Source organism: Odontesthes bonariensis, chromosome 12, assembly GCF_027942865.1.
Source record: "Odontesthes bonariensis isolate fOdoBon6 chromosome 12, fOdoBon6.hap1, whole genome shotgun sequence".
In the NCBI taxonomy this organism is placed as follows: Eukaryota; Metazoa; Chordata; class Actinopteri; order Atheriniformes; family Atherinopsidae; genus Odontesthes; species Odontesthes bonariensis.
The window spans coordinates 24,687,296-24,713,773 of NC_134517.1; the positions used below are offsets into that span (position 1 = coordinate 24,687,296).

Here is a 26,478-nt window from a genome sequence, read left to right on the forward strand (position 1 = left end):
TTAGTGGATGTTAATTTAGCGTTCATTGACGGCTGTATTGAGTGCAGGTCATCTAAATCCACCTAAACTACTACTCTATTTCCAGAGGTATGACTCTCAAGGGCTACCTATGGTACCTATTACGATGGTAATGAAGCCAAATTTTGTTCTTAAATGAAAACTGTGTGTGCTGTGTGTCCTCAAGGTGTCATCTTCAAGCTTCCCACAGATTCATCCAGGAAGCGTGAGGCCAGATCCTCCTCCTACTCCTCAACATCCACACTGCCTCCCAAAATCAGCTACACCATCCGTATGCATATGGACAATGTCATGCGTACTAACAGAGTGCGAAACCCCTACTTTGTGAAGGACACGCACATCTCGGCCAGTCAAACGATGCGATACAATCGGGGATTCATCTACCTGCAGGAGAACATTGATCGAGCAATCATTGAAACCCAGACTGGGCAGAAAGTCACAGACTTGGCCGTACAACTGCAGCCCTTCCCTTATCCGTGCCATCTGCGAGACGAGTGAGTTCTCTAAATCTATGGACGCACACACCTCCAAATGTTGACACACAGTAAATGTATGAATTCGTGCACAGAAAAATGAAAGGATCCACCTTGTCTCTTGGGGGGAAATGGTATTAACATGGAATAATGCATGCTCTCTCATTACTAATTTGCAACATTGGACTGACAGTAAGTAGTCATTCTCGAGAACTTGTCACATTGTAATTAGCTCTGCACCAAGTGTGCATGAATACTTACTGCAAAATTGCATTCATTTTTGAAGACCATGCATATACTATATACACATCCCTCAGGCCTGAATAAACCTCTATGAAGAACACCACTACTCTCTGTAAAATATATCCAACATGGATTTAACATTAACTTGTCCATCGACATGCAATATCATTTTCACTAAATCATCCTTGAACTCAATCCTTATGTGTACGTCCTCGAGTGTGACTTAGGACAGTGATATCTCATCCAGCCACTGTCTGGCTCCCTAGCTTGTGACCAGCCATAAGATATGATGATCCTCGGCTTTCCCTCCTTCTGATTTAGTACTCAGCATCACAAATACACGATAGAAAGACACTATAGCTATGAAATGTGTAAAACAGCCGCCACTAAAATCTCATTTATTAAACTCCTGTTAAGACTGGTCAAAAAAGAAAAATAAAGGGAAGAAATACAGATGGAGAGGTGTTTATCTTTGTAAATAATGGCAGGATGAGAACGTTGCTGTCCAAATCTCCAAGCCCTCTCCACGCTGTGTCAAGCCTGAGACTAAATGATAGGCCGCTTCATCTGCTTGGATGTTAGATTTGAAAGGAATTTGATTGACAATGCGCCTCTCTGTATTCCTCAGGTACCTGGAGGCCATCTCTTTTGTCTTCCCTATCATGCTGTTGGTAGCCTGGCTGTTGTTTGTGGCTGATTTTGTGAAAAAACTGGTCTATGAGAGAGAGCTAAGGCTTCATGAGGTAATATTTCTTAATTTTAAAATAATAGCTCTCTATTTTGGAATGCTTATTGTGTTTGTTTTTGTTTTCACTCTAAAACGAACAAAATCAAATAAATAAGACCCACATTGACTGTTAAATATGAAATATATCTGATGGGATTGTGACAGGATGTTGTATCTTTCCCTCAGGGTTTTGAACAGCCACAAATGTTTATTGCCACACACTTTCCATATTGTCCCCGATATTATACACATTGACTGGCACCACTGGTAATTATAAATGTTGTGTTTTTCTTCGATTTCTCCTCTCACAGTACATGAAAATGATGGGAGTCAACCCACTCAGCCATTTTTTCGCCTGGTTCCTGGAGTGTGCCTCCTACCTGGTGTTGACCATCTCAATCCTCACCCTGGTGCTGAAGTATGGCGACATCCTGCCCAACAGCAATGGGTTCATCATTTTCCTGTACTTATGTGACTATGGGTTGAGCATCATAGCCTTCAGTTATATGATCAGTTCCTTCTTTGACAAGACCTACATTGCCGGCCTGAGTGGGAGCCTCCTCTACATCCTCTGCTTCTTCCCCTACATCATAGTTATGGCCCTGGAAACAAATCTAAGTTTGTCCCAGAAGAGCGCCCTGGTGAGTACACTGTGACCCTGCTTAACTGTTACACATGTATATGAAAACTAGTGTTTATTATCTGATCATTTTGATAAAATCGATTTTAGGGTTTGAAGAATGGAGTGGAGATATGATGTAATTTCTTTTTATTGTCAAAATGTGACTTACTGTATCACTCTTGCAGCTATAATGATTCAAATTCTAGTAGTGCAGCATCAGATGTATGAATAAACAGTAGCCTCTGCCTTCAGTTGTTTTCCATTATGAGCATTACCAACAGGGATGTAAAGGAGCATAAGCTCATTTGTTGAACACAGCTGTACTCATGTACTCTCACACCCTTATTTTTCTGAGAAAAATCTTTTTTTTTTTTCTTGGTCTTTGCTGTCTTGTGATCATTAAAAACTAAACAGTCACTGCTCACATCTAAAGCCTTGTTTGGAAAAGACTCGCATACATATAGCCAGTTTATACTGCACAGTATTGTTGAAAATAAGGAGAAAAGCATTAGCAGATTTGCATTGCTTAAAAATGCAATGCCAATCTCTCTCTTGCCTCTTTTTTCCTTTCAATTTTTTAATTCCTATCTGATTTTCCGGCAGGGTTTGTTCTCTCCAACCTGTTTCAGCTACGCCAGTCAATACGCTTCTCGCTATGAGTCCCAAGGAGAAGGTACAATCGTGTAGATGTCATCTGAATACCATCACATCTCTCTGACACGTAGGCCAGCTGAAAAAGATGTTTGTTTTGTCTACTTCTTTAGGAATTCAATGGAGCAACTTGTACACCTCACCCATTGCGGCAGACACGGCCTCGTTTAGTTGGCTGTGCTGGCTCATGCTCATCGACTCCATCTTGTATTTCATCATCGGGGCTTACATTCGCATGGTTTTCCCAGGCAAGCTTTCACTTATTTATTGTTTCTTGGAATTTATCTGTCTGCATTTTCCTCAAAAGTACATATTTCACACAGTTTGTTCTAACCTGTTTGTTACAGATATCTGCAAATAGATTTTTCATTTATTATGTATGTGAGATCTCTTGACTTTTTTTTGACCCATCAGGAAATTATGGCATTCCTGCCCCGTGGTACTTCCCCTTCAAACTCTCCTTCTGGGCTGACTTGTGCTGCTGCACTCAATCAAAGAGCAATGTGGGGAAAGGACTCCTCTTTGCCAACATCATACAGAAAAACCAGCCTGTCTTCTCTGAGGACAAAGGAAAAGGTACATGGGGGTGGGGTATGATATTTTCACAAGCAGAAATTCGAAGCCTCACCTGTCAGGATCTGTTATTTTATTTCCTTTCTCTTTCACCTCACTACATTTATATTTCCACTTATTCTATACTTAGTCCCTGCTTCCTTTTAGTTTGATTTACAGTTTGCCTCTCCATTTTTCTCTCAGGCAAGAGCGCTCTTTCCTATCAGGCTGGTGAGGAGTGCTCAGAGCTCCCTGTGGGCGTTGCACTCCACGGCCTCACCAAGATGTATGGTGACCAAGCAGCCATTCAAAACCTAAATCTGTCCTTTCGTGAGGGCCACGTCACCTCCCTTCTTGGTCACAACGGAGCCGGCAAGACCACCACCATGTACGTGTGGCACAGTTGTTATCCTTTTTTTCTGCTATTTTTCTTTTTTCAACAATATCAGCATGTCCTAACAGTAATACAAATCCATTGCGACCAATTATTGTGTATGAGTGCACTTTTAGGATTAGATTTGTGCATGATCGTTTAATCGTTTCAATGGTCTGCTGCTGACAGGGAGATTGTATTGTCCATATCTGGCACAGCAAATGCACCGTGGTAGAGATTAGCCTGATGGGTCTTCATCTACTGGAGCACAGACACTTACACTTACATTCTAAATGTGACTCATTTTGCTGATGCTCTTATCCAAGGGGAACATGTAATGACTACAGCAGCATAATGAAATTTTTGCAAAACTGAGAAGACAAAGATCCAGAAGGGATTATATGCCCCATGTGGGGCAAGCAAGTGATTATTTAAGAGGGATGAAGTGCAAATGCTGACATTATCCTGTAACCTTAAGAACATGCTCTCTGTCTAGGTCTCTCCTGACTGGCCTTTATGCGCCATCAATGGGCACCATAGAGGTGTATGGCAAAGACATGCATGCAAACATTGACAAAGTCCGCAAAGAGCTCGGAGTCTGCATGCAGTATGACGTCCTCTTTGATCATATGACCACCAAGGAGCACCTGCTGCTGTATGGTCAAATCAAGGCGCCACACTGGTCTCAAAGAGAACTGCGCGAGCAAGTCCGCACGTGAGTAAAGTCTGAGTCTCAAAGAAAACACGAGAGCATTTACTTGATATATTGGTAACACATTATCTTTTATAATGATTTCTTTTAAAAGCGGTTCTTTTTATTATTATTAAACCGTGTTCTTTCTCAGTCTCGGGCATCTGAGTCTCTTGGTAATTCAATAAAAAGAAAAAATATGTCATGGTTATGAGAGTTTCATGAGCAAAAGTAGCCAGTACTCAATGAAGATATCAGGTTACACGGGGGAAATATCAAAGTATTAAAGAGGTCTTCAGATGGCTGTAATCAAACACATGTAATGGCTATGCCTACTGTGATTCATGAGTATGTCAAGGGATCAGCAAAAATAATTGTGAAACCTGATATTCTTGAAAAAAACTCTCACTCTAACTCTATTTCATGAGCAGTCAAATATATCGTGTAAGTACACAGATTTGAATGCATGCTCTGGGGAAAAGTTAGAGGAATATTTTCCCCAGTATTATTTTCACATTTTTCATTAGAATTTTAAAATATTTAACCCTAGTAATCCTTTTGCACAGTCTCGGATATGTTTAAGGAGAATTCATTTTTCTTTTTGTTGCATCTTAAGCTGTGTTGCATCATGAAACTCTTCTGGAGAGTTTCCCTATGACAAGAGGTGCAGTAATAAACCTGAACCTAAGGGTGGGCAGCAGCAACCTCTCCTGTTGTTGTAGGAATTCAGAAACTCCTGCTGGGTTACTAATGGAACAGATCGAACTACAAATCAGAGGCTGGGCTGTAATGCACTAAAAAGGTATGCTTGCATCAGCCCTGTGCTAAATGTTTTTCACTGGCTTCCCTCCCAGGATCCTGGAGGAGACAGACATGTACGCTCACAGACACAAGCGAGTGGGTACGTTGTCAGGGGGCATGAAACGAAAGCTGTCAATCTCAATCGCCTTCATAGGGGGCTCTCGCTTGGTGGTTCTGGATGAACCCACCACAGGAGTCGATCCCTGCTCCAGGCGCAGCATCTGGGACATTGTTCTTCAGCATAAGAAAGGTGAGTCTCACAGTTACTTTTAAACAGTGAACACTTAAAATTCTTTGCTGTTATTTAACAGCTGTTATTAACTACTATTGCTGCAATTCAGTGACACGGTTTTCGGTTTCCGTACATCAGCTACAGGTTCAAACTCTCCTCACAACACTTAACTGGAATTCTACAGTAGTTTTGGAGTTTTTACTTCTTATTTCACAGCCCATTATTCCAAACGAACTGGGTTTTGTCCAGTAAATGCTCCCTTGGAAACTTTTAGCTCTGATGATAGCAAAAAGCTTTTTTCCCCACTCACAGCTGCAGTTACCTGCAGATCCTGTAATGAAATGTAAGTGAGTTAGGAGGTCTTTTTTTACCATCAGTGTGCATTTCAACAAATTTACTGTGGTAACCAGTCCTGGAATCTTAACTCTTAACACAAATCTTAAATCTTTAACACCGCACACTTCACACTAGCAAAAAGAAAACCAGGCCCTAGATGTCAGGAGTTTGACTATTTAAAAGTCCGCAATTAATATTATACTAAGATTCTAATGTCATGTAATGTGTTTCTAATGTAGTTTAATTTATTTCTTCATCTTATCACACTAACCATGAATGCCAGTTTAATGGGTTACCTTTGCTATTTACTATTTTTCTATAGTGAATAGTATTATCATAAATGCTTTACAGAATGTTCAGAGATTTTAAATTGCAGTCTAAGACCACTGTATCACCTCAAAAGGTTTATAAAAATTAATAACACTGCATTGGACGTTTTTATGCCAAATGTCACAGAGTAAATTGACACAAAAGATTACAAAACAAAAACAACAACAAAAAAACAGAAAAAAACAAACAAAAAGGCTCTGACGTTTCTTTCCCTAAAGCAGTGAAGCCGAAGGGCAGCCTGCAGGGATTTCCTCTTCTCGGTCCCCTGACTGATATTCAGTATATAATTAGTGTAAAAAAAAAAAAGGAACAAGTATTTAGTTTTCAGGCAGTTGAAAAGTAGGAGCTGTTATGGCAGGATAGATGTTCAGTGTTATATAATGTTAGTGTTGAAAATATCCTTACCAGATGTTACGGTGGTTAGATTTTGCCGCCAGGATGTATTTCAGATGTTTTTTGCTTGTAAACTTGTCATTGCATCCTTGCTTTACTGATTTGCTTGTCTAACAGATAAACATATTATTTCTGTTTTGGATTCAACTAAAACTGAATATATTTAATATGTTGAACAAATTCCTTAATTATCACAAGTGTACCTTTGGTTTCTACTTGAGTTTCAATTGTCAACGAAGGAAAAGTATGATAATGCGTGAGTGAGTTATTTCAAATGTGATATACGTGTGTCCTCTTAGACCGCACCATCATCATGTCCACTCACCATCTGGATGAGGCTGAAGTACTGAGCGACCGCATTGCCTTCCTGGAGAAAGGAGGATTAAAATGCTGTGGCTCACCCTTCTACTTGAAAGAAAAGCTGGGTCAAGGCTACAAGCTCACCCTCACCAAAAAGGTAAACTACCTTCAGAAGCATTCAGTCATTGTGTCTGTGAGAAGCAATGAAGACTAATCTTACAGCAGCAAAATGAGTATTTATTACTATTATTTCTGATGTATATATTTCATGCTGAATCAGTGATGCCAGTGCTCCATGTTAAAACATTAGCATGAGTGCAAGTTGCGAGAGTGTGGGCCGCAACCTTTATCTTGACAGCGACGGAAAACTAGGCAGAGCAGATTTTAACAGGGACACATCATGGCCAGCATAAATTGTAACATTTCATGATCCATTATTATGGATGAGCCAGACCGCTCATGTGGAAATAAATCCCTGGTTTTATCTCTGCTGCATTTGACACATTGCAATAGCGCGATGTGTATCAGGTATATTGAAAAGATGGCAGATGGACCAAATCCCCACTCAACTGATGTTCTACAGACTTTCAAGTTTTAACTGTTGGGTAGTTTCCTCTTCATCTTCCCCTGTTGTTTCTTTTAGTTTTCTATATGTTGGCTACCGGTACTTTATACTCTTTTCTGCTCAGTTGTCATAACAACCTTAAGACAGAAACCCTCAGGCAGTGTCAAAAAATATCTTGGCAGTCTCTTAACTTTTGACAATGCATTAATGAGAAGCAGGAGCACCATCTGATCAGTTGGGATGATGACTCTAAAAGGGGGGAATGCTGAACATCTACAACTCATAAACTACAAGAGTAATGTTGGATGATATTAGCAGATACAGAGATAAAAACTTTTGATGCTCTCCTCCTTGCAGATTCAAAACACAGAATCTGAGCCGGTTGACAATGCTGAGCTCAAGGCCTTTATCCAATCTCATGTACCTGAAGCACGACTGAAGGACGCCCAGGGGGGTGACATGGTCTACTCACTGCCCCCCTTCACCTCATCAAACGCCTCCTCGTATCGATCCCTCTTGACGGCGCTGGATGCCAACCTGGACGACCTACAGCTGGGAGGCTACGGCATCTCTGACACTTCACTGGAGGAGGTGAACTCATGAAAACGCGTGTTGATTGAAACTACAATAAGAATGGAGAGGAAAAATATGCAGCGCTGAATGTGTTCCCCTTCCACATTTAACAATAAAACTTTGTGTCTTGTATGTGTGCAGGTGTTCCTCCAGTTGACTCATGGAAGCACATCAGCAGCAGCTGATGGCCCGCTTTCTATCTCAGAGACGGTTTCTGACACCGCGTCCATCGACAGCTTCCCTACAGACCTCGGTGAAGGTATCTCCAACCTCGGTGACAAGATCAGTGAGTTCCCTCCATTTTTCCTCACCTGTCTCATTCCTGCCCCTCTGTTGTTCCTTTTCTTTCTGTCACCTGCACAAGCCACTTCCAGAGAAAAGCCAATGAAAAATAAATAGGAACTCTCATCACCTAACACCGTTACCAACTCTCTACTGATGAAGTGCACTTTTATCTGTTGCAATACAATCTGTGTGATTATCTGTGTGTTTTAGAGCTTACCAGTTCGCCCACTGTGGGCGGCATATCCCTGGCCTGGCAGCAGATGAAAGCCATGCTAATCAAGAGATTCCACCATAGCCGCAGAGACTGGAAGGGCCTGCTCTCACAGATCCTGCTTCCTGTCCTGTTTGTGGTGTTTGCTATGGGCTTGGGCTCCATCAGGAGTGACTTGCAGCACTATCCTGAGCTGGAGCTTAGCCCTGCACTCTACAAGATTGGGCCAACTTACTCTTTCTTCAGGTCAGTCCCCATGGGAGAGTAACTAGATGCGGAGGTAGATTAGTCTAGTCAGGGCTCCAGACTAACTCTAGTATGAGCAGAACTTTCCCAGTTAGGCACACCCGCACATGATTTAGTCTCCCTGCACATTAGAGAAGAAAAGCTAAGTACTTTTTTTCTCTTGTTGCAGCTTACAGTGGATACCTTAAACAGAGACTGTGTAATGTTCTTTTTATAATCAGTTTACTTAACACTTTTGCAATTAATTTGCACATTGATAGCAATAATTAGCTATGTGAGCTCCAGACATGCAGTTTGTCTCATTCATACACACTTATATCTGAAAAATATCTGGTGAGTGACAAAATGAGTTCGTGATTTGAGCAGTTTCGAAAACACATTCAGCTGTATAATGAATATGATCTTAAGGTGCAGTTTCTGCTTTAATTTGAGGACATCCATTTCCAATTTGGAAAAAGCGTTCATGTATTAAATCTCTTTTTTTTTTTTTGTTATACGAAGAGCCCTGTTTTTCAGGGGCCCAAACATAAATGGGCAATTAATGGCGAAGCTTTTTCATGGACACCTGTAGGATCTTCCTTCATTATGTCTTGAACAATTATAACAATTATACAGATGAAAGGTCCGCAATTGTTTCAACTGATATATTTGCATTTGAAAGCTGTTGCTGTGAACCCACAACATGTGGTCAAAGAGGCTCTTGGTGGAAGTGAAAAAGGCCACCCTTAGGCAGAAAAAAAAGTCCATTAGAGACATCAACAGCTTGGTATATTTAAGGAAATTAAAAAATAAGAGAAAAACAAAACAAAAACACAGATGAGCTCAATGACAAGGCTAGGATGGCGATAGAAGACAACAGTGGTGGGAAAAGCTGCATTCTCTGGATGATAAAACTAAGAACAATTTGTACCAGAATTGAAAAGGTATGGAGGAAGCTTGATCTAAATCATATGGCACTAGTGTACCATTGTTTATTAATAACATGAAAGAAGACAGAAGCAGTCAGAGGAACTCTGAAGCAGCAAAGCTGATTGGACGATACTTAACAGCACAGCCAGACAATGACCCGAAACCAAGGAGTCTTTGACGATAAAGCAGAGGAATAATCTGCTGTGGCTCAACTGGTTCACTGGTTTCGTGCATCATTTCGTGCAGCACGGGACTGCGGTTGACACTTATGAAATGAGTTTGAAGCTGTCGTTTGTTGAAGGGCAGATGGACTTTCAGGGGGGAGCCCGAGTGAGAAGATAAGAGAGATGATCCAGATAAGGACGGCTGTGATGTGAGATCAAAAGGATAGAGATGAACAGTGTCAAGAGATTGCGAGATGTCTTCATTCTCAACATGCGCTGTTGTTTGATCAAGAGGACATGAAGCGGGGGAGAAAATGCTTAGGTGCCTATCCATATCAAAGACGGTGTGGACGCACCTCCCAGTCCTCTTTTTATTGACATTCAAAAGAGATTGAAAAGGATATTTCATTAGATTTTATGAGTGGGAAGGCTGAGGGTGAAGGGGTAGGTTACAGATTTACTTAAATATATGTAGATTAAACTAGGCTTGTTTATGATCAAATTTCTGAGTTCCATTTTTTTCTGGGTTGGCTTCATCAGCAATGCAAATGTGATGATCTGATTGTATATTTATGAGTGTATCCTTGAGTTGAGAAGCAGTGGGTGCCTCAAACAAAACAATTCCACTTGAATCTAACGTGGATTTGTCAAACATTCTCAGATCTACTCTACTTTCATCTCTTGAGTTTCTCTTAAGCAGCATGTATTGTTAGAATTGCTGATTGTCCCTATACATCATTTCAATATCAGGAAATTGCTTGCATGCTTGAGCTCTCCTAAGAAACTGACATATGAAACCTACAACTGGCTACTTGAGAGTTGCATCAATCTATTTGATTTCACAAAGTGTTAGAACCTTGTGAAACAACTTTTTGCCTGTATTACATCATGTAAAGGTTCTGAATTACGTTGGAATCAAGACTCACAGACTGATTTACTGGCTCCACAGTAACCAGAATCCAAAATCCGGCCATCTGGTGGACACCATGATGTCATTCCCTGGGATCGATAATGCCTGCCTCGACACGTCTGATAACCAGTACGTAATTGCGCTTCCAGCTATCCTAGTTTTTCAAAAAATACACTCATTTTCCTGGCTGCCTTTTCACATTTCACTTATTGTCATTCTCTCCATGCCTGCTCTTTCTCCATGTTTCATTTCACTGGACAACCTCTCTCCAATTCCTGTTGCCCTCTCTGGTCTCTCTCATGTCCCCCCTCTTCATTTTCCTGCTGCTCATTTCCACGCATGTGGCTGAAAGCCTACAGCAGAACTCTGCAATGTGACAGCATCATCTGTATTCCATAAACACCTCATGTTTAGAGGAGAGATTTTCCCCTTGCAGGCATTCAAATCAATGTTGGAACTCATGATGCAGAGCTCAGAGGCATTTAAAAGTGCGCCAACAACCCCACTGTGTAAAAGAGTGTGATTGTTGCTCACATTTCCCTGTAACTCTAAAATGACAATGATTAACTTTAAGTGTTGTGTTTCGTGTACATCTATAGAAGATCTTAAGCGTTGTCCATCGTTATTGACTCATTTATATCTTAGGTAACAGGTGTGCTCGCATTGCTGCATTCTGTTTTTGATCTGCTCATAGTGTGCCTCGAAGTGTTTGGCAGAAGGCAAACTGTGAGGGAGTCGAGCATCAGCCCACACAAACACAAGTTTCGCGCAATATAACTTTTCGACACACATTTAACAGCTTGGAAAACTGTAATCAGAGAAAACATTTAGCTCCTGATTTTACAAAAAGCACACAAGCTCACAGCTACTCCATCCATCACTGCTGACTTGAACATTTTTGACTCTTTCTGCCACTGTCAGAAAACCGATTTTTTTTATTTTTTTTTCAAGCATTGACTCAGCATTAACTCAGTTTCAGGATTTGTTTTGGAGTGTGTCAAAAGACCGGCTCTTGGCATCTTATTCACTTATTCACCACATATTCACTGAAACACTATTTAACTTTGTGAATGTTATGTTTTGTCCTTTTAAAGGGTCTGCACTAGAAGCACAGACAACTGGAGCTCCAGAGGGAACAGCTCCAAAGCGTTTAGTGTCTGTAAATGCACCCAACAGGAACAGGTGAGACAGGGTCACTAATAACAGTATGGGTGGGGGTGAGTGAGTTTTTGTGTTCTCACTTGTACCCTTCCTGTGCTCGCATTCTCGATCATTTGAAAAGAGGCAAGTGTGAGGCTTTTTCTGTCCTCTGCTCACTGTAGATTTGTGAGGAGGACCACTACCAGCCCCCCCACAAGAAGATCCCCTCGTCTCAGATTGTCTATAACCTGAGTGGCATCAATGTGGAGAACTACCTGGTGTCAACAGCCAACAACTTCATCAGGAACAGGTGAATTCAGACGATTGACCCAAATAAAATGTTGCGACTGTCCAAAAGTTTATTCAGAAACTTTTTGTTTTTTAGCTACTCAGATGAAATGTATCTATCAGCGAAGCTTTAGGGTTCGCAAACAGGTGCAGAGAAATCCAGTTTATTTTTTTTTTTAAATCTCTTCAATGATGTCTAAAAGTTTAGTCCTCATAGTTGCTCAACTTGACATAAACTAGCTATCTGTATCTTCTTGAAAAATACAGCACTTATCATTTTCACTCAAATAAAAGGATTTAACTCAGTCAGAGTTAAATCCTTTTACACCAAAATGTTCCTTACCTGTTTGTGTTGGATATTTACTGTGACTAAAAGAAACAAGCCAGTTTAAAACACAGCGTGCGTCACATTTGGTTACTCAGGAGCAACTGAAGCTTCTTGTTTTGATCAAAATACCCACTTTGATTTTTCAGGTACGGTGGCTTTGCTTTTGGCATGCCGCTCCCACCTGACTTACAAATGGACCTAAAGGCGGTGCCCAAAAACCGCACGCTATCTAAGGTAACTGTCCTTTCTGCTTCCCTACTGCCTGGTTTTAGTATGATTTTAATTACTGTAATGATGAGTTGTTAAAAGTTAATATATGATGTCCCAATTAAAGTCTTTTGGCTGTAAGATCAATGCTAGCAGATGGAGCTGAATTGTTACCCCATCAGTGTCATCATAAATATGCTTTACTGCGGCAATTGTGCCACGTTTCAGTGTGTCAATGTTTTCAAATGATCATGCCCTCAGCTCTTTGTATCTTCAAAGTGCTTTTTGTAGAGATTTGATAGACTTAGATGTCCTGATTTTGAGCGCTTCTTCGTGCATGCCTGTGTTCATGCTTGGCTTCATGGGCGTAGGTCTGGTTCAACCCCGAGGGTCACCACACAATGCCGGCATACTTGAACAGCCTCAACAACTTGATTCTACGCTCCAATATCCCAGCTGACAAAGACCCACAAAAATATGGTAAGTTTAGGAAAAAAATGTTTTGAGGGAATTGTCAGGGAGGAGAGTCCATACATTCATAGGTGATGACAGTAAAGATTAATGTGATGCAATTTTCTGACAATAAAATATACATTTCCAACATCTTAATCTTATTTGATACTGTTATAGAAGGTATATCTATATATCTATATATATATAGCTATACATGTATATCTATTTATATATGTATCATTTTGGTGGGATTGCTTGGTATTCCTTTAGGCAAACACCACTTTCCTGACATTGCAAAAGAGACATAGGCATGAAATAAGGGTGGAACTGAAAAGGACATGACAGAACAAATCGAATGCATATCAGCGTTAAAATGATGCACCCTGTGCATTTTGCATGCTAAGAGAAAAAGACAGCCGTAATCATTATGTTTACCCAAGGTTGATTTTGCTAGATTAAAGCCAGGGGGTGCTGTTAGTTCTCACACTGACATCACTAAACATGTTGAATACTGATCAGTGCCACTCACAGGGGAGCTATGCTAAAGAGAAACAAGGCTGGCCCACATTTTCTGTGCTGTTTCAGCTCTGAGTAGCACCCTGACCATCTGCCTGTGGGAAAGAGTGCACAAACACACACGAACACACACACGCAGACATACACACACTCGTGCATGAAAACAATGGCTCATATACATATACAGTGCATGCACACAAGAACAAATCCACGCATTTAATCCTCCTGGAGATGCTAGAAGTGCTCAAGGGTAAAGCATAAACATTTAACTATTAACAGCGGCGGCGGAGGTTAGCAGGGGTGGAGATCCATGGAGATTACTTTTCAAGGTGACCAGTTTATCTGTCAAACCCGATGCTCTAACCCTTACATTGTACACGGCAGCATCAGCAGTGGGTTGGCACCCTTTAGAGGTCTGCATCAAACAGTTTTCATCCCTCTCTCTCAGAATATCTCAACATAACTGCCTACTGCCGCAGATGTGCCATCAAGTTCCAGTCCATCAATCTCTAGTGTCATGCTATAGATTTGATCCCTCCCACCTGAAACTATGTTTTGTAGTGCAAGCCTTTCTGACCCATCCCCTAGAGAAAACAGATTTTCTATTAACTGTTTAATGCCCCACAATAGAGGATATGAATTGGAAAGTAACCCTATTTAATGCTTCAAAAACTAAAAAAAGTCTAGGCTTGAGTCAGAAAGAGCCACAATGTTCTAAATATGATTCAGATAAGTCAGTGACTGATAAAAAATGGCAAAAGTATACCAGTTCCAGCCTCTGAAATTGAAAATCTGGTGACACAAAATGTACACATCACCTTGGATATGATTTTTTGATTATTCAATAAACTGTCAGATGAATTAACTTGCTTCATAGGGAAATATATAAAAATAAACCTAGCCAAATCCAAGGTTAGTAGTGAGGTTGCGCCAATAATTACAGATGGATTAGTCTGTAATACCTGACACTAAGGGCACAAAATTACCCTTAAGCATTTACACTGATCCTCCAGCCAGCTCTGGGACTGCTTTGCTTCAGGTGGACTCCTGCTGTCCTATCTCAAGAAATTTAAACAGACACACGGGGAAGAGCAGTTTATGTCTGAGAGCATCTAGAACACCCTGAGAAATGATAAAGAAAATTCAATTCCCTTTGTTTGCACTGGCAAATGGAATCATCTTGCACTATATTTTGCAAGATGTGTCTCAGACTAAGAGAATATCATTGCTCATTTGGTTCCTGTGCTCAGAAATAGCCTACATGCTGTTGTTTTTCCATTGCTAAAATAATACCCTGTTTCTTTCTATTACAGCTATTTCAGTTTCCAGCCACCCCTACTTTGGCCGGGCAGACGATGAAGATGCAGTGTAAGTATTGTGCTCAACATTCTTGTGCTGAATTGACTGCCACTATATAATTATACAAATGGAAATGGAAACATCTACACAAAAAGATCCATATTAGCACTTTTATTTGGCGTAAATATTCTAAAATTACTCATGTTACTATGAAGAATATTGTTTTCCCTGCCTGAAAAAATTCCTAAAAAAAAAAATAAATCTAATTTTCAATTCTGGACTTTAAGGTCAGGCTGGAATTAGGGCAGGGAGGTAGATGACAGCAGTATTTACCCATATTGGATTTTCTAAATGGATTTCCCTGAGCTTAGGGTATTGATCAGAGTCCAAATGCAATAAGTGTTTATCCTTCCTGAAGGTGGCTCTGAGATACATTGATTATCACCTTTTTCCCCCAAAAAGTTGATTAAAAATTGTCCACATTTTGCTTTAGAGGCCCAGACACGGTGCATGTGAATAAACATGCAATCGAGTGTGTGTGCCAGAGGATCAAATCCAATTAATCTTTTTGACAGTGGATTTGTTTGATCTTGTGGCTTCATGAAGTTTCTTCCTCTCTGGTGCCTTATAAGCTCTAACCCTCTCACTGGCTGATTCAGTGTTACTGGTAGTCAATTTTTGTAGCTCACTGAGGTGCTGCAGAGTCACCCATCCTGTTGAGTCAATGCTTCCTACTTGATATATTGATTTGGCCTGTGTTGTGTTAGAGTTATGGCAGTTGTATTACTCCAAATGCGGATTCTTGCCATTCAGCAGCAACGCCCATGGGACAAATTCTAAGGTTGTACTGTTAACAAGCCTGCTCAGTAGATGCAGCTCCTGGCTATTGTCTTTAGTTAGTGCTGCACTGTAACGCCCACTATAGTTCCTTCTCTCTTTTTCTCTCTCCATCCCTCGTGGTCACTGCCAGCTGCATCCTCCTCTTAGCCTTATGGAGCATTTTCAGTCTGGTTGCTGGTGGTGTGCTCCAGCAAGAGGGGAGAGGTACTGTAGAAGTAGCTCAGCAGCATGCAAGATGAATAGGTTCTGACATGGCAAGAAGAAAGTTTGAGTGAGCCCCCTGTGTTAAAGAGTAGTTAAGGGATCAAAGCCTCAACTGGATTCCTGGGGTCTAATCTGGACAATATGGACTCTATGGGCTCACAACAACACCTCTGGCTTACATACAATACATGCAATACAGCTAGGGCAGCATGAAGATGGTCTCTAAATGAAGCCATCTCTTTTTTTTCTTTTTTTAATTATTTTGTCATAGACAAGGCAAAAACATCTCTTTATACAAAGCTGTTACTTATTAATGGAACTCTATTTATTTGCCCCCACTTCAATAGATCTAATGAGTCAGATCCCAGCAGGGATTGTTAATGATTATTTTGTAATGTGGGCCATCGTCTCAATAGAAGACTTGCACCAGCTTACCTTTTTTTTTCTTTTTCTGAAGCAATCCAGCTCATCATGATACATTGATTCGTTTGTGAATGTTGCTGCCTCTCCGCTCGCATTATTGTATAATATATTGCCTCTGATTCGATTTCATGATGGTGAATGATAATTTCAGAAGTATGAACATAAATAAACACTTATGATCTTTTCCTCACAGTGTTCAGGGAATGGTCCAGATCCTCGTGGCTATGTGCGTGCTGACAGGTTATTCAATTATGACCGCCAGCTTTGCCATCTATGAAGTCAGTGAGCACCACAGCGGGCTCAAGAGTCTCCAGCACATTGCAGGCATCAGTGAGCCTTTCTACTGGGCTGTGAACTTCTTTTATGACATGGTAACATCTTCAAATCTTTCAAATCACTAAGCAGCACACCGAAACAAACATCTCATGAAATAGGTTGAGCAAACCATGTATTAAATTTAGTGAGAATTAAGATTTTAACTGCACATATGTGCACTTAGTTTTTATTTGGAAAAAAAAATATTCTGTTATGATCAAAACGTTTTTTCAATCAAATCAAATGCTGCTATGTTCCTTCTTTTTCCACAGGTTGTTTATATGATCCCTGTGACTCTGACCGTCGGAGTGATTGCTGCCTTCCAGATACCAGCATTTACAGATCACCAAAATTTGGCTGCCATCTCCCTCCTTCTCGTGCTTTTTGGGTAAGTAATTTGAGTTAAAGCTGAGAAATAACCATCAGTATATGTTGCGTTGCCATTTTTCTTTTTCGTCTGTAATTGAGTACAGTGTATGAGAAAATTTATTTAAAAGGATCCAAAGGGGCAGGAAGAATAATAGTAAGACAATTATTGAAGGCGTGCCAGGTTTGCCGCCCCAACCTTTAGATATAAAGCTACAAGTCTCGTCTGATCGATAGCCTGCCATATGGATACATAGTGGTGATCTTTTTCTCAATGAAACTTTGCAAAATATGGATGCTTGGTTAAAACTACTTGGTATTAGTTTTTAATGTAAAGGGTACAACTAATTATTCAATGTACAGGGTAGTCCAATAAATTTAAAGAAAAATTCCTCCCTGGCTAAAATAGATCCCACAAGATCATAGCTGAAAGCTCTATGCAGGTGATGTTACAGTCACTTGACTCATTAAAGTGTTATACAGCTTTCTTTCTTTCTTTCTTTTTTTTTGCATTTTAAAGGTCTGAAGAATTATCTATTAAATGTTATAGTTTTTATTATCCATCCAAAAAGTATTCAAACCCCTCTGACCTAAAATCCAACTGTATTCCCATTCAGTTTAATTACTTCTCCATACTTACTAACGTGTAAGTAACTTTGGATTAAAAACGTCCACTGGATCAGTGCAAGCAATGTAATAAACTGACGCATAGCGAAATTGTGTGTCTCCTGTATGTGCTGCTCCAGCTTCACACACGCTCTGATTGGTAATGTTAAGGGGATACTGTCTGTGCTGGAAAACCAAGGAGAAGAAGAGTTGTGCTGAGTCAAACTGTGCCATACCATATAAGGATTAGCAAGTTCAAAATTCTCTCCCACAGGAAACACTGCTCCTGAATTGCTGGAAACAAATTATTCATAGATCAGGCTTTTTCCACGTTACATGACATCGTCACAAAAGATATTTTCATGATGCCTGCCCAGTGGCTAATTTGGAGAACATCAAACATAACGTGAGCAGCTGCCTGCTGCTCAGTAGTTTTTGACCAATCAGGGCAAATTTAAGGCTCATGTATGCTCACTGTACATATGTAAATAGGTACGTCAGTTTCTAACGTTGTCAAGCGTTAATGCCCACATACTCCCATGCGTGCATAAGTTAGCATGGGTGTTAGTACATCCACCAGAGGGCAGTGCAGAGCTCAGAGTTCCCTTCCAAATCTCCTCCCAGCTGTTTAGGAGTCTGTCCCTTTGCCCGGGCGAGGTAACATCATAGATATGTTTGTAGTTCCGTACACATTTACCCAGCCTCTCCTCAAAAAGTTCTACCATTTCTGTTTTTGTCTTCTTCTTGTTTGTTCCTTTCGCTGGTCGCATGTGAGCTATTCTGCGCAACACTGCCCCATGATTTCCGATGCTACTGCTCCGTTTGCTGCGTTTGGGTATGAATGCAAATGAACGCAGATACATACGGACAGAAGGGTCAGTCTGTATGTATTTGCGTATTCAATGTAGAGCATAACTGAGTCCTTAGCCTTTTAGGAGAAGGGGGTTACTGAGATAGAAGCTTAAACAGTGAATAACTATTAAATAGGTGATATAGGTAGGTATAACGTGTGTATGTGTATGATATGGCAGCAAACAAGTAAATAACAAGCATTCCGAAAAATGGCTTGTTTAGATCCAAGCAAATCGACCGTATGGTGTGTTATGATGGAAACAAGAGCATCCTCTTCAATATGACCCGTGAGCATCCAAGGAGTTTTTGTTGCCAAATAGTTAAATGCGGTCATTAGAACGTTTCTACATTTACAACAGCCTTTCCTCACATATGCGCTGAGATTTCTAGCCTCTAATGGGTGTTACTTTGCTGCTAGATTGAATTGACAAACAGTGAGCATAAGGAGGCTGCTGTTGTTCAAATGTTCAAACACAGCTAATTTTGTTATAAGATTTCTTGCAAAGACAGATGGCATTAGGACTGAAAACCTGATGAGAAAGTTTCTGCCAACAAGTTTATCTCATTCAAGCCGAAGATGCCAGGGAGAGGGAGTGGCAATAACAACATGATTTAGTGTGAGATAGAGGTTAACTGTAATCTGTTGTTTTGTTTTTAAATCAATCTGAAAAAAAGAGATTTAGATTTTGAAACGGTGTCAAAAACAATGATGTGTCATGCCCCCATCTATTACAAGGCTCCTTTTAAATCATTCAGCTGCTGAAGGTGAAGTTTAGCTCCCGTGTTTGCCGTTGTTGTTTGCAGGCCTCAAACTGAGCCTTATATCACTGAAGGCCAAGTCAGCACTCTCCTTCTCATTTATCAGACAGATGTCTCCCTCCCAAGCAATGAGTAATCGCAGTACTCCATCTGTCAGGCTGCACCCACCTGGTCTGGTCTGCAGCCTTCTCTCTTCTGTTCCTTGTCATGGCTTGGCACCCACAGTCTGCCTACCAAGCACCTTTTTTCGGGCATGGCACACAGATGCTTTGTCTCTGTCTGGCTCTATCTGTTTGTGTCTGTCTCTTTCTTTTCCCACCCTGCTTTTGTGTTTTTTATCTCTTTCTCCTTTCCCCTCTTCCTCTTTTCCTCACTGACCCAAACACCCCAATCAAAAGAAGTAGCACATTACGCGAGAGAAAAAAGGGAAAAGATCTTCTGCCCTCCTCTGGGGAATAAAGAGAGAAGTCATTTGTCTTCGTCTATTTTGGCATCGAGACTGAATGTTTACCCTCCTCGTGGTGTGGTATTTTCCTCCTTCCTTTGTCAGTATTCTTTGGTGCCTGTTTTCATCAGGGTCACAGCCACTGTTTCTTCAGTTAAAGGTCTTACCCACCTCATTTAAAGATACAGTTTAGAATGTGAAGTTGTGAGGAAAACCATACGAATTCTCAATGTCAACTTTGTTCATGTTTGTATATTTTCAATATTGAAGCTGCCCCAGTCAGATCACAGCAGGAGTATTTTTTCAAGTTGTGTGTATAGTTATTCTTAGTAGATTGTGTGTTTAAAATACTCCATATTATTCGATTCCTCAGGTTTGCTACCTTCCCGTGGATGTATCTCTTATCAGGTGTCTTCAAAGACACAGAGATGGCCTTCATCAGCTACGTGTGCATCAACCTCTTCATCACTGTGAACACCATCATATCTACCTCCATCCTCTACTTTCTTGGTCAAATATCACACCACAACACAGAGGTCAGAATAAACTGCCGCATTCAAGATGCCTTTGTTAGAAACCTGTTCTGAAGACGTTAAATGCACAGTTCAGTTCACCAATAAGCAAATATATCTCACATCTCCCTGAATCCAACCAGATCCTTTCAGTATCCTCTGTTCTGTCCCACCCGCTGTAGGTAATCCACGACATCTTCCACAAGCTGTGCTACGCCTTCCACATCTTCCCTCAGTTCAACTTTGGGAACGGGCTGATGGAGCTGGCCAGAACGAACATTGAGGTTCAGATTCTCAGTGGCTACGGAATTGACGCCTACAAGAACCCATTCTCTACAGAGAGCTTGGGCTGGATGTTCATCTCTTCATTCATCCAAGGCCTGATCTTCTTCACTCTTCGTCTCCTGCTCAACAAATCTCTCATGCGCAAAATAAGGTGAGGAAAACAGAAACCGGAGGTAGTAATTTGATGTGATGTTAGTGGAATTCAGGCTTTTAATACAATTGAGATTGTTCTCTCTGCACAGAATGTTGTACCAAGATCAGTTTCAGATGCTTTGCTTTTGGATTTTATGGTGCTCCGTATCGAAAGGTTTTGCTTTCTGCTCGAACTGAAAAAGATTTGCTGCCGTCTTGCAGCTCAGAACATGAATGTGGGATGAAATAAAGGCATATGATATGCAGATTGGTGGTTGCTATGTAACAGAGTATCAAGAACTCAAATGTTATAACACCAAGCAGTAATTACAAACATATATATATATATGAAAACCAAAAAAACAAAGAAAAAAACAAAACCTTTGTTTCTCATTGTAGGGATGCAGTTTTGGGCAGGAAGACCGTGCACCAGGTTCCTCCTAAGGACGAGGATGAGGACGTGGCGGCGGAGCATCTGCGAGTGTCCAGTGGTGCTGCCAGCTCAGACTTACTGCAGGTCAACAATCTCACTAAGGTCTATCAACATCTCAAGAAAAAGGTCCATGCTGTCAAGAGGCTGTCTGTGGGCATCCCTGCTGGAGAGGTGAGTAATAATAGAATGGTTTCAAACTGAAGGCAGTGAGGTGGTTTCATTAATTACTTACTTCTCATGCGGGCAGCCAGTCTGTAATTTCCTAAATAAACGCACAGTCTGCACCATAATATTACTGAGTTTTACACTGATACACTCCCACCTTTATAGTACACTGAGTCTGATTGACTAAAACTGCCCACTCATGTTCATGTTCTTAATTCAGCACAGTTTTCAATTGAGATTCATATACTAGCAAGCACATTTTAGGATTTGGAGGCCGCTGTAACAGCATCAAAAAGTTTAACGGCCAATGAAAATTTACCCAGCACTTTGCGTTTTTCCTTAAGTCAGTTAAAATGTTTCATCTTTCAGACTGGACTAAAAAAACACATCCGTTATGCCAGAATTAGAAATAGCTAATTCCTTGTCTCAATTATTGTACTGGCTGTGGGAACATCATTCAGTTGGTTATGAGTGTATTTTTGTTTCATCAGTGCGCGACTCGCTCTAATAACTGTTTATTACTCAAATGCTTTAAGAAATGAACGTTTGCCTTTCAGTGCTTTGGCCTGCTGGGAGTGAACGGGGCAGGGAAAACTACCACCTTCAAGATGTTGACCGGAGACGTTAGCCCCACTGATGGCTCTGCACAGATCAGGGACTGGGACGGGTAAGCTGTACAATGATTCATTTTATTCACATAACACAAACACGGCTGATATCTTCACATCATTTATTTATGCCTTTATTACTTTCCAGTTCCAGCACTGTTATCATTTGCATCTAAATTTGATGTGCAGTGATATTGGTATATGTATAACAGAATACTGTTTGCATAACTTTTAAGTCAAATATGAATCATATTTGAAATGCTCACTGGTTATGTCATAGTGTCAGACTAAATATGTGACAGCCTGAATAATATTGTAAATAATCGTGTCTCTTTTGTTTTTTTTTGTTGTCGTTGTTTTTTCAGGCGGTTGGTAGACATCATGGAGTGCAGGAACGAGGGAATTAACATCGGCTACTGTCCCCAGGTTGATGCACTTGATGATCTGCTTACTGGAGAGGAGCATTTGTACTTCTACGCTCGCATTCGTGGCATCTCAAAGCGGGAGATAGATGGGGTAAGGAAGACTTGCAGACTCTGCTCTGTCTTTTAAAGCTTTGAGTTGTGACAGCATCATCCACAAAATGACGCCAGATCTGATATGAATTCCAGGGTGCATTCTCACTCCAAGACTAGTAGCTGTTGCTTTCGTGCATACTGAATCAGAGCGTGTGAAGTGTTGAGTGATGTGTGTTGAAAGCTTTACAGTCGGGGGCGAAATGGAAAAGCTTTTGTTGTCAGCTCGGCTTGGAGTCCAAACTTAAGAATTAGGCTGATACTGTTTGTATCAGTGCATACAAATTTGTATTTAAATGAGACTTTGGTAGGGAGAGGAACTTATTAGATGTGTCACTTTCGCTCCATTCTTCTCATTTATCTTTGTGAGAACTAATCAATCTTGCTTCTGTGGTGATTACCTAGTGTGCCTGTCTGTCAGTGCGGCTGAGATGAGAGGAATCAGCAGAGTAACAAAAAGAAAATAAGCAGCTTTGTGGAGTTTAGGAAACATTTCAGAAATAAATTAAAGAAGATCTGTCTGTCTGTCAACCTGTATGGTCTTTGTTCCTTGCTCTAACTTTTCCCTCGATCTACTTCTCACTTGGCGGGCACATTGCTGGATCTCATAGAAGCGCTGGTGTACAGCGATCTTTAAGCCATGCTACAGATTCTCAGTTGGACTGAGGTCTGGGCTTTGACTTGTCCATTCCAACACGTTTGAATGTTTACCAGTATGCTAATGGTCATTGTCCTAATGAATGGTGAACCTCGAATCCTTTCTGAAATCTCTGGAAGACTGAAACAGGTTTTCCTCAATAATTTCCCTATTTAGCATCATCTATCATTCCTTTAGTTTTAACCAGTTTACCTGTTCCTGTTGCTGACTCTGGCATTGCTGACTCTGTGGCCTTTCAGAAAAGATATATATATATATATATATATATTCACTGAGATCATGTTACTCTTAGATGTGCATACAGATGAAATGCTAACATATACCTCAAAAGGAGTGACAGCAAGCACTGCATTAGTCATGGCAAATCTGAGTTTGCCGAGAAAACAGCCGAGAAATGGATCTGTCTGGCACTAATCACCATCACTGCTGTTGTTACAGCCCTGACTCTCTGCTCAGGGAAGTGACAACAGTGGTTGTAATGGCCACAGCAGTGGTGTCAGGCTAATTCACAAAGATGAGGTTATATATAGAATTTCTCTTATGATGTCTTCCACTGACACTCACCCAGCTGTGGATAATGAGACAAGTCTTAATGGGGTCATTTTGCATTGACACGGCTTTGTCGGCTTAATGAGCTGTTACACCAAAGGTGATGGAAAATGGCTTTTATGAGAGAACATAAAGAACAACATATTTTGATCTGAACCTTGTAAGAATATGACATGTTTCTGGTACTAGTCTAAAGTATGGAATTTTACAGACAGCGTTCGGTTAACTGAGATCAGTGAACCAAACAGAAAAAAAGAAGAAAAAAACCCACCAAAGGCAAATGCCCTAAAATAGGACATGCAGAGGGTCTTTAGTAAAAGGAGATATTTCTTGCATTTGCTTGCTTTATTGATCTGGTTTCCACATTTCCATATTTCATAACTGATTGAATATCAGTTAGTATGATAGTGATATAATTATCTGTATAAAAGGTAAGCGTTTTTCAGCGATTCATAAATATTTTAATATGCTGGCTGATATTTTAAACCTCAATACAGCTGCAAGTAACTATTTGCTATTTGTGGATGTACTGATGTTCTCACGAGAGCGTGCAGCCTCTCTCCCTCTATGTTTCTCGTATATCCTGCTTAAGGCATATTTTAACTAAAAGTTCCCCCAAAATTAAAAGCCCCATAGATTTTTTTAAGAGCTACAGGAATATTGAAGTCCTGGGACTTTTACATTTCCAAAGGTGCAGGGTATATAAGGCAAATTAATTAAGTTTGTCTAAGTCTCTCCTCACAGGAGTGTTGGGGTTGTAATGCCAGTTAGCTGCCCAAACCGACAGTTAAACCAGGAAGCACACTTCAGCTGTATTAAGTCAAAATCTGCTCATGTTATACATTTCTTTTGGGTTGTGGGTGTTTGTATTCATGCCTTAGAAACATAACCTCTGTTAAACAATTGGCTGTGAACATGTTATCGCTATGATTCATGGCTTTGTTCTCACAAATGGCGATTTCATGAGTCATGGGTGTTCTTATTTGTGCCTTTGAACATAATTGCAGTGAAAAAAGTACAGAGGAAATAATACATTGTCACCCAACCAGACATGTTCAGCACTCACCCTCAAAGATCCTAGTTTTTGGAAAAGATTCTTGCATTCAAAACGCTGCTTAAGCTCATGGTTCCCAGACTGGTTGACACGCTTGAAGTCCAAACTGGCTGGATTTTGTTCAAGATAGAGAGATGTGAGAGATATTTAAAAGGCTGCGCCTGTAAATTTCAGCTTCTGTCTTGGGCTGTTTGTTTGGACTGATGTGCTGCTGCTCACAATAGTTTCTTAAGGTCACATATTACCCCTTAAAAGGTTTCTGGTTTTAGCTCTCACAGGATAAACTGACATGCACCAAATGGATTATGCTTCATCACTTCCTGCAGCCCCAAGGACTGCACAGAGTCTACATAGAAAAAAGTAACCAAGTAAAGCCATCATTGTTGTGCAAACAAAATTAAATATGCATGGCAGCGGGGCCGATAGACACCTCATGTAATTTACTGTGTTGCTGTGCTGGACAGCATAAGGGAAGGCAATTACTGTAAGAACATGAATATCAACTAGGTAATAAGGAGTAGCACCACTCGATGCTCTCTGCTCTTGTAAATCCACATTTTCCTGTTGTGAACAGGCACTGAAGTATGTGTAGTGGCATATTGGACCTCTACAGAAAGCATCCATTTGATAGATTTAAATATTTGGAAAATTAACTTTTCTCCTTTATGTTTGCTTGGATCTGCTGAAGTTAACAATGGTGATTTTATTCCTCCAAAGCTTAAAGCTAGGAAAGTGCATAGTCTATTAAATTGACAAACTTTTCCTTTCCTTTCTTTTTTCCATCATACATGGAGAGCAATCCTGAGAGCTATTGACTCACAAGATGACTGCAAGACCATTGCACCCCTCCTGTATTGAGTTTGCAGCAGGGATAGATTGGAGGACTCCATTATTTTCTCTCAGATAAAAACAAGTGTAACTCATCTGCGTTGCGCCATTTTAGTTGAGATTAGTGAAAACATAACCGGCGTTTGTTATTCTGCTCATCCGTTGTGTAATCCCCTGCCTGTTTCCCTTTTAGGCGGTGAACTACCTCCTGAAGAAACTGGGGCTGAATCAGCACAGAAACATCACAACTGACAGCTACAGTTGCGGCACCCGCAGGAAGCTCTCTACTGCACTGGCTCTCGTTGGACATCCACAAATCTTGCTCCTGGTGAGGAGGACACACCTGTTCACAGCGCTGCAGATGCCCATTGAATTGCCTGACTGGTCGCCAGAAAACAAATTCTAGGCTAACTGTACACTGCTGTTCTTACAATAGTCTTTGAAGTAAAGTAGATATTGATCCCCTTTACTTGAAAGATCTCATGCAGTTAATTAGTCTGCTTACCCTAGGATGCTCTTCCCTGTAGTCTTACATTTTGTTTCTACCTTATGTCTCAGTTAGATCCTCTTGTCTCTTTAGCTGGCTCCTTCCTCCCTGCGTACCTCAACACTCTCCATCCCTTTCCTCACTGTGTCTCCTTAATTCCCCTCCTCTTTAATTGCTTTTAACAGAAGCCCTCTCATCTCCACTCTTATATTCCATTTATGAATAGTGATTACTCTTACTCTATCACCACCCCCCTTCCCTTCTCACACTCCATGTACTGCAATGTGTTTGCTTCATGCTGCTTTTGTTAATAATCCCCCTTTTTTTTCCTTTCTCTGTATTCTGATCTCATCATCCTGCAGCCGTATAATCTTCTCATTCCTTCTCTACTCACAGGATGAGCCCAGCTCTGGCATGGACCCTCGTACCAAGCGTCACCTTTGGAAAATCATCTCTGAGGAAGTGAGAGGAAAATGCGCTGTGGTCCTTACTTCGCACAGGTGAGGAGTGTGTCACACAGAGATTATTCTCAACAACGAGATTTTGATCAAAACATTCCTAAATCCCATTCACCACAGTTTTTCACGTGAGACTAAACATACAAAG

At 40.7% G+C, this 26,478-nt stretch overlaps 1 protein-coding gene across 1 annotated transcript in view; it reads left to right on the forward strand.

Moving 5' to 3' along the window:
* abca12 (ATP-binding cassette, sub-family A (ABC1), member 12) overlaps positions 1-26,478 on the forward strand; it is a 65,172-nt gene that overhangs the window by 35,095 nt on the left and 3,599 nt on the right. Inside the window, exons 40-67 of the mRNA XM_075479838.1 lie at positions 185-512; positions 1,363-1,477; positions 1,773-2,102; positions 2,687-2,756; positions 2,848-2,982; positions 3,149-3,310; positions 3,491-3,674; positions 4,156-4,374; positions 5,205-5,401; positions 6,742-6,899; positions 7,665-7,898; positions 8,022-8,166; positions 8,376-8,622; positions 10,645-10,734; positions 11,700-11,787; positions 11,928-12,055; positions 12,508-12,595; positions 12,940-13,048; positions 14,851-14,905; positions 16,497-16,674; positions 16,891-17,006; positions 20,020-20,182; positions 20,341-20,594; positions 20,975-21,179; positions 21,731-21,840; positions 22,147-22,297; positions 25,579-25,713; positions 26,269-26,372. Of these exons, the coding sequence (XP_075335953.1) occupies positions 185-512; positions 1,363-1,477; positions 1,773-2,102; positions 2,687-2,756; positions 2,848-2,982; positions 3,149-3,310; positions 3,491-3,674; positions 4,156-4,374; positions 5,205-5,401; positions 6,742-6,899; positions 7,665-7,898; positions 8,022-8,166; positions 8,376-8,622; positions 10,645-10,734; positions 11,700-11,787; positions 11,928-12,055; positions 12,508-12,595; positions 12,940-13,048; positions 14,851-14,905; positions 16,497-16,674; positions 16,891-17,006; positions 20,020-20,182; positions 20,341-20,594; positions 20,975-21,179; positions 21,731-21,840; positions 22,147-22,297; positions 25,579-25,713; positions 26,269-26,372 (4,498 nt within the window). The remainder of the gene's footprint in view (positions 1-184; positions 513-1,362; positions 1,478-1,772; positions 2,103-2,686; positions 2,757-2,847; positions 2,983-3,148; positions 3,311-3,490; positions 3,675-4,155; positions 4,375-5,204; positions 5,402-6,741; positions 6,900-7,664; positions 7,899-8,021; positions 8,167-8,375; positions 8,623-10,644; positions 10,735-11,699; positions 11,788-11,927; positions 12,056-12,507; positions 12,596-12,939; positions 13,049-14,850; positions 14,906-16,496; positions 16,675-16,890; positions 17,007-20,019; positions 20,183-20,340; positions 20,595-20,974; positions 21,180-21,730; positions 21,841-22,146; positions 22,298-25,578; positions 25,714-26,268; positions 26,373-26,478) is intronic.